Below are 13,297 nucleotides of genomic sequence, written 5' to 3'. Positions count from 1 at the left end.
AGGTGAACAGAGACCAAGCGATCTCAATGTCATCATTGACTAGAGCCAAGAATCTACTGCTAATGTCGAAGCAAAACTTGTAGGCTAAACCCAGCACATGGAGAAGTGCATCATCACAGAGGATTTACTTGCTCATCAAAGCATCATCACCATGCGGGCAACCACTAGGTGGTGATCCATGTTCACGGAACATTCCACAAGGTGATATACTTTGCTGGAGGTGAAGAGATACCTGTCACATATGATAATGTGGGCCAACTCCTGAGTGATGCCATCATGAGAGAGCCAGGAAGTCCAATATATGTGTCATCACTTGAACCATGCTGCAAGAATGGAGAGATTCTGAGAGGTGCAGCATGTGAGCAAGCGGCAGGAGAGTTATTATTGGGTATACCTGAACCATAATAGCCCATGACCTGTTCAAGCCCAATTCGCAGTGACCCAGTAAGTGCATTTGGGTCACCCAGGAACATGAGATTATTATGTGGAGGGATGATGCATACTAGAGATTGTAATTGATCATAGAAATGATCTTTAACTAAATCAGCTGATTCCTTTGTCAGTGCATAGACTAGTATGACGGTGAGGTGACCGTGCCAATGTTTAATATGTGCAATAAGTAGTCGAGAAGACATGGGCATCCAAGTTATCAAGAAGGACTTGGCCTTGCCTCGCAGTGGTAATGCTACCCCATATAAGTGGTTGGGACTGCTGGAATACAGAAGTAATGAATCTTTCACCTCATGGCGTCAGTGATCTATCAGCCTTGCTTCTGATAGGCCAGCGACTGATATGTCAAGACAGTCTATTTCACATGAAACAACAACCTGATGACCATGCCTGTAAAGAGCTGCAATTTTGATGGATTGGCAAGATTAGCTATGATTGAATACTTTGTCACAGTATACTGCAGAGGCACCTGCTGACATCAGAGAACACACGTCCCCAGGAGTCTTTGGTGTGAACTCATCATATTTGCACTGGGGGAAGACAGCACCAGAAGGGTGTCTGCAGTTGAGAGTAGGGCAGGGAGAGTAAGTTATTCATGTTGATCAAAAGCAAGAGCGAATGATTGTCCCAGAGAATACCTTGTCCCACTGGGATGAGACTGAAGTGCACTAACACAAACCTTTTTCTTGGTCTCTCAGTACTGGCTTCTCACTGTGCAACCCAAGCTGTTGAATCTTTCTCTGAGACTTCCTTCACCTCAGGAATCTAGGCGCAGCTGCTGCCATGTGTCTTGGCTACCTATGTTAGCCATCCATTTTCAGGGTTCTTGTTGGACCTTACATAATGCCCCAGGCGATATTTTGGACCAGCATTCATCAATGATGGCATAACTCCAGCGAGCAATCCCCTACTTCAGATGTTACACCCCTCCCCCACAATAAGATACACGTCATACTCTGGGTAGTCAAACTTGGCTGTCTTTTATAGAGCCCTTTTTATTCAGTCTTTCCATTAAATGCACTTCTGGTGCTCCCTGGCTTTCACCCTCCTGTTGGGTTTTCTCCATCTCAGGATCTGTTGGACCTGGGGCTGGCTGTCACCATGTATATCAAGACAATACCTATTTTGAAGGAAATCCTTGTTTTAGACTGGATCTAACCTCTATACATGGCATATAGATACTATGCCATAGAAATCTGGATAATAATCATAGCAATTTAGGCAATGCAGCATTTGACAGAAATACAGCTAGTAGACATCTAGTTCCCAGTTTTTGCATCCAAATACAATTTACTGATCCAAACTTGACTTTTTGTGCACCTTTAGGCACCAGAAAACAAGTGCAATATTAAGCGTACATATATATATAGGCCATTTCTGAACATCATTATATTTATAATAAAATAGTTAAATATATGTTCTTTAATCTTGAGGGCATGATTACTGGTCTGTTGCAACAAAGCAAATGGCTGTTGTTTAATATGTAAAGAATTAAGTCAAAGGAAATGCCTGCTATACCCATAGCATCACCCTATACAAAATGAGGACAATATTAATGTGTAAAAACTAGACAGAATTAACTTAAACTTACAGGACTGCCATTTTTGTTGTTGAATTTGCTTGTTTTGACAAAGAGCAGAATACACTTCAGTTGCTCAGATGAGCTGTTTCTATCCCTTCAGACACAAACTGTTATCTGTTTGTTTCCCTTGCACTACTGCAAAGGTCTCAGATATCTACATTGTCTTGAAATAACCAATCACCAGTGTCACAAAACTTGCACCACTTGCTTCGGTGTCCAATATCACAAGCCCAGAACTAAGGTGCATGCCACCACTGCTGATTTGATCTCCTGCTGTGTTTTAGTTAAAAGAAAACCTGTCTTGCAGGGTTAACTTATCGGTGATGCCCATAGGAATGTCTGCCAGCGTGGAGCAGGTATTGAGTCGCGAGGCCTTGCGGGACATGATGCTGGACCGCTTCTTGTGATGGCAAAAATAGTTACTAACATGGAATCGGAATTTGTCGTGGAGTGAGGCGTAGATGAAAGGGTTATAACAGGCAGAGCTCATGGCGATCAAGTGACATGACACTTGAATGACATTCACGTACCTCTTGTCCAAGATGGTGAACTCCTCGTCTACATCTCTGATGAGGTTCACCACCTGCAGAGGTAGCCAGCAGACAGCAAAACACATAACTGAAATAATGAGAACTCGGAAGGTCTTTCGCTTTTTATTGGTCCATTTCTCTTGGTTGTGGTAGGCAGCCCCTGGGACATTCCTCTTCCTAAGGCGATAAGAAATGGCACAGTAGGAGATAGATACTGCAGAAAGTGGGAGCATGTAGGACAAAAGGAGCATTGAGCATGAGTACAGCAGCCTTTCTTTCTCTTGGTGCTTCCAGAATTCTTCACAGATGAACATGTCATGGCCAATCTTGTTGAGATCCAGATAATGGGTGTGCATGGATGTAGGCACAGAAACCAAAATGGAGAGTAACCAGATGAAGGCCACTATGTAGACACAGGACTTGCGACTTAGCCTTTTGCGAATGGGGTAAGCAACAACAATATATCTGTCCACTGCAATAGCTGTGAGGGACAGCACAGACACAAATACAGTGGCAGTCTGCATCAGGGTGACAAAGTAACACATGAACACCCCAAAGATCCAGCCCCGGATCTCAAAGGCATAGGATGCAGTCAGTGGGACGCAGAAAATGCACATGATCAGGTCAGCTGCAGCCAGGTTTCCAATAAGGAAGTTAGTGGTGCTGTGCAGTTTTTTGGTAACAACGATAAGGAGAATGAGGAGCAAGTTGCCGGTGCAAGCCACAGCCACCAGAGTGGCATAGAGGGGAATGAAGAGGGGTTTCAGGTCAAAGAGGAGGTCAAGGCCAGTGAACACAGGGATCGAACTGTTCTTCAAAGAGTTGTTTGGTAGCTGGCCCTGTGCCATGTTGAGTTTCACGTCTGATGACTGTTACTTATCCTTGCCTTAAACAAATTCAAACAGGGAAAGCTTGTTAGTACTAAAGAAAAGGGTGGTTTTGTTTGCTTATCAATTTCTGCCACAGAAGGTCACCTGACTTCAAGGCCCAGATGCTCAGCTGCAGCTCAGGAGCCTAGAGGCTGTGGTCGAAAGGAGGCTTATCTTTGTGTTTCCCTGATTCTGAGCTAGCTTCATACCTGGAAGGTCTCCTGGAATATGTTAGAATAGCCCAAAGGCTGCTGTGAACTACATTGGCTGCCAATGGCCCTAAGGGGTTATTATGGCACCAAGGATTCACCAAAGTGCAGGGAAGCCCCAGCCACACACCTTTTCCTCTGGCTTCGGGGCCTGGGTGGCATGGGAGTCACCACAGCACAGGAGGATTCCCCCACACTGGGATGATCCTTCCAATGCTGGCTACACCATCTTTAGGGCTTCTTTATGCTGGTGATGCAGTGCCAAGCAGGTAGAACCTGGAGAAAGAGTCAGGTTCCAAATGTGTATATTGCCTGTTCCCTTCTACTCACTCCCAACTAGGGCATATGCCTGAGAGGCTCTTTCCACCTATGGAAGTGAGCCTGTCTGAGCTGCTGGTCGTAAGATTTTCTTTTCTCAGTGTCCTCCATGTGCATTGCACCAGGCACTGTACAAACATGTAACAAACAGGATGGTCCCTGCCCCTAAGAGCTACAACCCAAGAACCTGACTCTCAGGGCCCTCATTCCAAATAGAAATAGCTCAGTCCCTCACTAGCGCTAATGTATTTATCCTCACAACACCCTTGTGAGGTAGGGAGGTGCTATTATTATCTCCATTGTACAATTGGGGACTTGAAGCACAAAGGGGCTAAGTGACTTGCCCAAGGTCATGCAAGAAGTTTAGCAAAGCAGAGAACTAAACCAGGTCTATCTACCATGTCCTTGGCTAGCATTCTAACCACATGACCATCCTTCCTCATCCTTGGTGGTGCAAAGGACCTTATAGTAGGTGTTGCACTGCCACAGTGGTGTAAATGAAAATCAGGCTCTAAGTATTTCAAATGTTCAATGCACCTGATCTGCCAGGGAGTGGCACTTAGCAATGTGACTGAGACAATGAACATACCACCCTCAGAACCCACTAGAGGGTGAGAAAGAGCAGTCCAAAATATTACTCCTATCTCGCTTTTCTCTCAAGCCCACGTTTTCCATGTGGCAAGGCAATGTACTATAAACTATAACACTTGCTGGCTTTAAAGACAGAATCTGTCATTTTAAAAATTGTTCAAAGAGGAAAGACACAAAGATTAAATTTGGAAAGGACAAAGAACTTGAAACAATTGTCAAAACAGATAAATATGACCAGTCAGCTCATGCTAAATCTCTGAACATAATCCAGTTTGTCACTCCTGTTTCACTCAGAGCGGTTTGTTATACTTTTGTCACTCAGACAGTCTGTCAGTCATTCAGAGAATCAGATCTCTAGAGCAGTGGTTCTCAAGCAGTGGTACATCAACTCATCTAGATATTTGCCTAGTTTTACAAAGGTGCGGTGGCATGGGCGACCTCGGTGTGCCGGGCGGCAGTGCTCCCGGTCCTGGTGCTCCGGGTGGCCAGGCAGGGTGGCCAGCCCCAGTGCTCCAGGTGGCGTGGCTGCAGCACCAGCCCCTGGCTTCTTGTGGCAGGCAGGTCAGCCAGCCTTGGCCAGCCAAGGCAGAGTGCTGGGAACTGCAGGAGGGGGCCTGGCCTGGGGGTGGAGCGTGGGCGGGGCCACACAAGGCTGATGGGAAGGCACAACCTATGATACCCACCACCCATGGGTGAAAACTGGGGGTACTCAAGACATCCTAGCCTCCTGAAAGGGGTACAGTAGTCTGGAAAGGTTGAGAACCACTGCTCTGGAGTTGCATTTTGTTGTCTCCTCTCCCAGGTCTACTCCCCTATACCCAACCTTCCGCTCTAATCCAGCCTGTCTTCCTCAGTCCTGTCTCTTCATTCCAGTTGCGCCTCTGACATCATTTAAATAACCTATCACCATTTCAGACTCAGAATGGTGGAAAACAGAACTTCTCATTCTTCCTCCCAATCCCTTTCCACTGTCCTCTTCATCTTGCAGTCATGTAAGCTTGACATCAATTCCTCTCCATTCTTCTCAGTCCATAGCCAGATTCTCACTAAATTCTGCTGCTTCTTCCTTGACAATATCTCTAAAATGTATCCTTTCCTCTCCAACCCACCCACTAAACTCCATGTCTGAACTTTTGGAATCTTACTATAACAGCGTTTAAAAGAGAACTGGATAAATTCATGGTGGTTAAGTCCATAAATGGCTATTAGCCAGGATGGGTAAGAAATGGTGTCCCTAGCCTCTGTTTGTCAGAGGATGGAGATGGATGACAGGAGAGAGACCACTTGATCATTGCCTGTTAGGTTCACTTCCTCTGGGGCACTTGGCATTGGCCACTGTCAATAGACAGTGTGATGCAGCAGGAGAGTGTTAGCAGGGAGCCTTATTCCCTGCAAGGGGAGGAAGGTTTGTTATAGAGCACCTGAAGCCAATTAGAGCATCTGAAGCCAATTAGAGCACCAGCAGTCAGTCATGTGATAAAAACCCCCCTGCTTCAGTTAAACAGTGTGGGAATTGGAGCGGGAAGGTTTGGTTGGAGCAGATAGCAGTTTGAAGGAGTTGGAGAAGAGAAACAAAAGGAAAGTTTGGAGGAGTGCTGCGGTGGGCTGAGAAATCCAAAAGAAACCCTAGGTAAGGGGCACCTGGCTTGTGTAAAAGGAGGGCAAGAAGCCCCTTCCCAAGCTGAAGGGCAGGAGAGGGAAGTAGCCCAGGGGAAGGAACCGCTAGTTCAAGTGGTTCACCACAAACCTCAGGGCCCCTGGGTTGGGACCTGGAGAAGAGGGTGGGCCCAGGTCCCTCCCTCTCCACTCCCCTCCTCAAGGACACTAGTGGGGTAATTAAAATACTGGTTCAGAGGCAAGCAATGGTGCCCTGAAACCTTCCCCAAAGAGGAGAAAGCATGAGACCCAGCAATTTGCCACAACAGATACTGGGCTAGATGGACTTTTGGTCTGACCCAGTATGGCCGTTCTTATGTTATGTTCTTATGTACCCTTTGACTACAGCAACTTCCTCCTTTCCGGCCTCTTTGCTTCTCATCTCTCCCCATTCCCAGTTCCCCCAAACTGCCTCTGTTAAGATCATCTTCCTCTCCCACTACTTAGACCATAGGGCCTGATTCTCCCTGGCCCTGAACCTTGTGCAGTAATCTACACCAGTGCCAAGTGCCCATGAAATGTTACCATTCTGCACTGGTGGTGATGTTTTGCACTCACTGTACACTAACATAAACTCTTGTACAAGGTGAAGGGCAATGGAGAATCAGACTCCATCTCACTCCCCTCTAGGAATCTCTACATTGGCTTCCCCTTGTCTTCCTTGTGAAGTTCAAGTTTTTCATCCTCCCTTTCCAGGCTTTGAACAGCTCTGTCCCCTTCTCCCATGTACCAGTTATACCAATTAGTTCTGTACCCTTTTATTTTACAGTTTATGTATACTTTTGGTTTTGATGATAAATACCTATTTTCTCTTTAGAGAAATCCTCTTAGGAGATGGGAATAATACTGGCCTTTTCGTAAAGCTTGAGGAGCTCATTCTGATCTCACACTGAAGTCAGTCAAGAGTAATTCCACTGAAGCTAATGGAAGTACATCAGTGTTTAAACTGATGTGAAACCAGAATCAAATCCTGAGATTTTTAGAGTAGGAGAAAGAGAATTGCTACAGAACCGTGGGGGCATATTCTACACTGAGACTTATACGCACAGTTTGCTGTGCATTGAGAGAAAAATATCCCTCATTCCTCCAATGAAAATACAGTAAATATTGCTCTGGAAGGATTGGGCTGTGTATAAGCTGGTATTAGTGACTTTCAGCACAGTTCTTCTAGTGTTCAAAAACACTTCCTCTAGAAATATACCTAACTCAGTGCTAGTCCAGGAGCTGGAGTGTGTGTGTGTGTGGGTATTAGGTATAATGTGTGTATAAGAATTAAGATATTAGTTATTAGTCATAAATCAAATTATCATAATAAATGTGGCATCTTTGTCTTGTCCCCTTTAATAAGATCCTGCTGGTTTTTCCTGGTCTAATATAATTGGTATAACATTTTGGTGGAGAATGCAGGCACTGTTACTGTTGCAATGGCATTTTGGCCCTGGGAGGAGGAATCTACCCAAATATTCCCCTTTCCACTCTCCAGAGGGGTCCCAAAAGTCTGCCCCTTCTGGGGTCTCAAATGTTCCTTTTTTTTTTTTCTTTTTATAGGCTGGTAGCTGTCATTACAAGCCTCCCACAGCAGCCAGATCCCTGCAGCGTCTCTTTTTGTTGCATTTGGGGGTTTACATATGAGGATATATTGGGCCAACCTATCCTCTAGGTCCGAAATGGTGCAGATATCTGCAAGGGCTTGTTCAGTCTAAGGACTGTGCCCATATCTCTGAAGGATTTGTAAAGAAGGCATTATCTCTTTAATAAAAGGTGAGGTAAAAGCTACTTTTGACTCCATTCCTCCCTCTGAGACTGTTTTCCCTTGCCTTTTCTTAAACATTTTTAATTTTGTTCAGCAAGCAGCACTGCTGGCCCCTGGGACCCTTTTGCTGCCCCTGATTTTTCTTTCTTTTCCTGCTACCTATCCAGAGGCCAGCAGGTCTTGTTAACAATTTTAAGAGCTCTTTATTTTCCTGTTACCCACACGGGGGCCAGCAGGTTTTGGTTAACCAAGAATAGAACCATGCTCTGTAGAGCCGGTTGTGTGCACACAGATTGGTTTACAATAAGTGAGGCAAAAATACCAATAATCCCCCTTTCGCTATTCTCCACCAAAATGTTATACCAATTATATTAGACCAGTAAAAACCAGCAGGATCTTATTAAAGAGGACAAGACAAAGATGCCACATTTATTATGATAATTTGATTTATGACTAATAACTAATATCTTAATTCTTATACACACACATTATACCTAATACCTACACACACACACACATCCATCAGATGTTCTGCAGCTGCTGCATAGTTACCAGTCCTGAAGATAGCTTAAGTTCATAGCTTGATTTTGTAGCTTGGGTTCGTAGCTTGTGGTGGCTAACTGGCCAGGAAAGCCAGGCACAAGGACAAGCTGGATCTCTGTTGGGTAGGCACTGATGTCCTTCCATGTTGGCAGCAGAATGTAACCCAAGGTCTCTCATCTCACCCTTCTTTTTTTATAGGCTTTTAGTTTGGATTCAAAGTCTATAGGTCTTGCTGTGTCACGCTGCCTCTGGGTTTAGATTGATCACCCATCAATTGCAGGCGTGACTTTCAGCCTTGAACCTGGCTTTGATCTTCCTTCTGTTGCCCTTTTCTTTTTAGGGTGGATGCTTCTTACTTTGTTTAGGGCTGTTGTCTAGTTCTTCAGCCATTGGTATTTGAACTTTATCTCATCAGGACAGGCTGGGGCTGGAGGTTGATTCCATCATTCATACATACCTCATTCACACATCTAAACTAATAAGATTACAGCAGGGTTTGCAAAAATGAAGGTTGGAGGAAGCTTTTACAAAATGGAGTGAGTGTTTTAAAATGGGGTTTGAATTACAATATGGAACAGAAGTTACAGTGTAGGCAAGTGTAGTGAATGGTGAACAGAAGTTACATTAATAAAGTGAACAATTAAAAACAATTTCATTTATCAGTTCTACACAATGTCACACTCTTAAGAGCTTTCTGTCATAGAGGAACACTGGCATCAACTCAGCGCTGGCTCAGAAAATGATCTATGATCAGTTTATTACTTACTTAAGGGAGGAAGGGGATTTTCTTTCACTTACATTTTGAACATATCACACTAAAACTGGAAATTCTATTAATCCTTTCATGGTCCATGTTGACTTGTGTAAACACAAATCAGAGTTTAAATATAGCTCAGGGTCACAAACCATATTGATTTGAATGTAATTAATATGATTAATTCACAGAGTTTTCTTCACTAAAAAAGATCCCTTTTGGTTACTGTTAGTAGTATGATTATTTTAGTACCAATTTTGTACTGATGCTCTATAAAATAAAATCAGCAGAAGTGGAAGAATGGGTACATTCATATATGTGTCCATCCCACTTACATCTCAATCATTCATGTAGTTCTCATTTTATTATGTGTTGCCATGGATATCTCATTTAGTCATGTATATCTCACACAGTGAATAGGCTTGTGCTCCTGTATAGCTCATTCAATCATGTATACCCTCATGGAAAAGTCTCATACAATGTAATAGGGATAAAATCAATAAGATCTGTAGAAATGTGATAGCTTTTTGGAGTAATTTTTGTGTAATCCTAATAGAAAATGTATCCTTTTAATAGATTTGTTTTTAATCATCCCATAGTATTCTATAGCAGGGATATTATTCTATATTCAAGTCCACAAATGTTCCCAAAAAAACCTATTAAATTATTAATTCAAGAGGACTTTTCCATAAGAACATGTCTTCCCTTTACATATCATTACATTACCACTGTACCATTACCCTTGGTAGATTATCTTCTCTACAGGTTCTTCTCTTGGACTGCTGGTTCTCCAGTGTTTTCATTCTTAAATGATTCAGACTGCAATCCAGCCTGTTAGCAAGTAGCAATAAATAGGATGCTCTCACCTTTGACAGTTATGGATGCCTTTCGTCCTCTCTGTTATATGGATTTGGCACCTTAGGGGCATCAATTGTACAAAGCTTCAGGGACAAGAAATTGAAGAAATTGTGAAAGTGGAACCTATGAAGAAAAAAATTTGTAAGCAACTCTCTCTCTTCATGGCATGTATCTCACTAAATAGAACAGGCACTCAGCTAGGGCAAGAAGGCAACCCATGCTTTAATTTCAGTAAGACCCCTCCAGTCCATAAATAAAACTAAGAGAGGAATGGTTTAGTAAATTTGTGAACTTAAACTACACCAATATAGGTATCTTTATACCTGGTGGTTGCAATGGCTTCACTAGATCTGGATGTACACTCGGAAATAGCCTTGTTTTATCAATCAGTAGCCAGTGTAGCTGCACTGCTTCAGACCCCCTAATTGTCGATAAAGGCAAACTGAGGTTTGCACCAGCTGAGGTTTGCACTAGGGTTTATCCCTGCTTCAGGCATGTCCTTGCCTATGCTTAGGGGTCGGGATCGGTGCAACTACACTACAGTACAGACAAGGCGTAGGCTGGAGATTTTATATTTTGAATGTCTGTACTGTCATTCCAATTTTCATGCAATATGTTACTCAGTTATTTCTATTGTGTACTGAGTGACTCTTTTTGTACGATATTTAAGTGTTCGGGTTGGATGGCTTTAACTTTCTTTTTTTTTTCCGACATAAAACCAATTATTCCGCCACTGAGGATTGTTTAACATTTCCCACAGGATTAATGTTGCTACATCTCACCTGATATTAGATTGCAAGAAAGGTTTTATTATCATCTCAATGAGATAGTTGAAGGCCCAGAGTTTTAAAGGTATTTAGGCATTGCTCCACTCAGCATTATGAGGTCTGACTGACTTAGGAGCTTAAGTCTCATTTTCAGAAGTAACATAGGCACTGTAGGCTAGATTTAGGTGTGTAAGTGCCACTTTAGGTGCCAAAGTCTATAATTTAGATTCTCAAAACCCCCACTCAGCTGCCACCTAGGCCTAAAGGGGACTAACGTCCCTAAGCACCCAAGTTTTTGCCACAGAGTGTGCACACAGCCAGTGCCACAACAGCCATATGCATGGTGCACACGGTGTGTATCATTCCTGGCTGCTGGTGGCTCCTTGAGGTTGCATTGATGAGATTCCTAGGCAGAAGGAGGCTGCCCTTAAACCCACCCAGGTTTGGCCCCTCCATCATGATGGAAGAGTGGCAGGGCCAAAACTAACAAGTGCCATTGTGACCTGGTGCACAAAGTGGGTGTAGGAAGCTTGCAGTTGCTGAGTTGGCACATGGGGGTTGCAATCACCGTGTCACACATGGGAATCACACCACCTCTCAGGGTTGGCCCTGAAGCCTCTTCATCATGATGGCTGGGTGGTGGGCTCAAAATTGAAAGAGTGGTGTTGCAATCTGGCACATGGGGGGGGAAGGGGAGAGGTCATAGCACTACTCAGTTTTGGTCCTGTGGCACTCCCCCATCATTTAGCAATGCAGCGGAGCCAAAACTGAACAGTGCTACAACACACAAACCCTTGTGCACCAGATCGCAATGCCACTCATCCAATGTTGGCCCTGGCCCTACAGCTTCTTCATGATAGAGGGGCCGCAAACCTGAGCAGTGCTGCAACCCCCACCTGGTTCTCCTGCTCTTCTCAGCACTAGAAAGCAGGATGGACCCGAGGTTTGCAAGCTGGGAAGGGTAGGAGTAGGGATCAGGGTGGGGGAGGCAGAGGATGGCAGGGGGGCTCCCTGGGCTGAGGCTCCTGGAAAGGGATGGATATAGGGTCTCGGGTTGAAGGGGTCAGGCTGGTGAAGGGTGTGTGCACCCTTGCATGTAGCTGCCTACATTCTGATGCCCAGGTGCCTAGCTCATGCCTAAGTCCCAGTGGGATCCTCAAACGAGGACCTCCGCCTATCTCTCCTCAAGGGCCTGGGCTGGTAGACATGTTCACAGTACACCTACCAGATTGGGCCTCACACAAAACACAGATGGAGGAAGAGGTGGTGCTGCCTTCCGATGACTTTAATCCAGTGGTTAGAACACTCACAAAATCCCTGTTGTCTAATTGCTCATTGTAAAGTCCCATGATCTGACGTATCATCTAGGAGGGTTGTTTGCAATGATGGGAGGATGGAGGGAAAATAATGAAGACAAAATGTAAATGTCTACATCTAGGAACAAGGAATGTAGGCCATACTTGCAAGATAGGTGATTCAATCTGGGGAAGTAGTTACTCTGAGGCCACATCTACACTACAGCATAAAATCGAAATTATTAAAACTGGTTTTATAAAACTGGTTTTACGCGTCCACACTAGGGCACATTAATTCGGTGGTGTGCGTCCATGGTCCTAGGCTACCATCGATTTCCGGAGCAGTGCACTCTGGGTAGCTCAGTAAAAGAATGAGACCAATAACTTCGATTTCCATCCACACTAACCCTAAATCGATATAGTAATATCGATTTTAGGGTTACTCCTCTCGTTGGGGAGGAGTACATAAATCGATTTTAAGAGCCCTGAAAATCGATTTAAAGTGCCTTGTAGTGTGGACGGGTACAGCGTTAAATCGATTTAATGCTGTAGTGTGGACCAGGCCTGAAAAAGATTTGTGGGTCCTTAGGGGTAATCAACTGAATGTGAGCTCCCAATGTAACGCTGTAGCCAAAAAAGCTAATTTATGCATAAACAAAGGAGGAATAGAGAGGTTATTTTACCTCTGTCATTGGCACTGACCACTGCTGGAATAGTGGGTCCAGTTCCGGTGGCTGCAATTCAAGAAGAATGTTGATAAATTGGAGAGGGTTCAGAGAAGAGCCACAAACATGACGAAAGAACTAGAAAACATGCCTTATAGTGATAGACTCAAAGAACTCAATCTATTTAGCTTCACAAAAAGAAGGTTAAAGGGTGACTTGATTACAGTCTGGGGGATTTTTGTTTTTTATTTTAGAGAAAGTATTCAGCCTTTGAGCTTCCCAGCCACTTCCTACCTGAAGGGGTGCATCTTTGCTTGCATGTGTTTCCACCTCTTTGATCAGCCCTAGGAGCCCAGACAGTGGCTCATACATACCCTATATACTGGGAGAAAATATTTTGAAAATAGTGTTCCAGTCTAGCAGAGAAAGTGATAACATGATCCAGTGGCTGGAAGTT

At 44.1% G+C, this 13,297-nt stretch overlaps 1 protein-coding gene across 1 annotated transcript; it reads right to left on the bottom strand.

The window, feature by feature from the left end:
- Positions 1 to 2,312: 2,312 nt before the first annotated feature.
- Positions 2,313 to 12,901, bottom strand: LOC127051895 (prolactin-releasing peptide receptor-like). The gene is made up of 3 exons (XM_050954859.1): positions 12,859 to 12,901; positions 10,122 to 10,236; positions 2,313 to 3,448 (listed from the first exon to the last, which is right to left on the bottom strand). Exon 3 carries the CDS (start codon positions 3,408 to 3,410, stop codon positions 2,313 to 2,315), a length of 1,098 nt encoding a protein of 365 aa, XP_050810816.1. The 5' UTR covers positions 3,411 to 3,448; positions 10,122 to 10,236; positions 12,859 to 12,901.
- Between the last annotated feature and the right edge of the window lie 396 nt (positions 12,902 to 13,297).

The sequence above is a fragment of the Gopherus flavomarginatus genome, chromosome 5 (genome assembly GCF_025201925.1).
Source record: "Gopherus flavomarginatus isolate rGopFla2 chromosome 5, rGopFla2.mat.asm, whole genome shotgun sequence".
NCBI lineage: Eukaryota > Metazoa > Chordata > Testudines > Testudinidae > Gopherus > Gopherus flavomarginatus.
This window is presented reverse-complemented; position numbering and strand designations above follow the sequence as displayed.

What these genes read in the sequence shown, in the direction of transcription:
- LOC127051895 (XM_050954859.1), bottom strand. Translation starts at nt 3,410, where the DNA reads ATGGCACAGGGCCAGCTACCAAACAACTCTTTGAAGAACAGTTCGATC.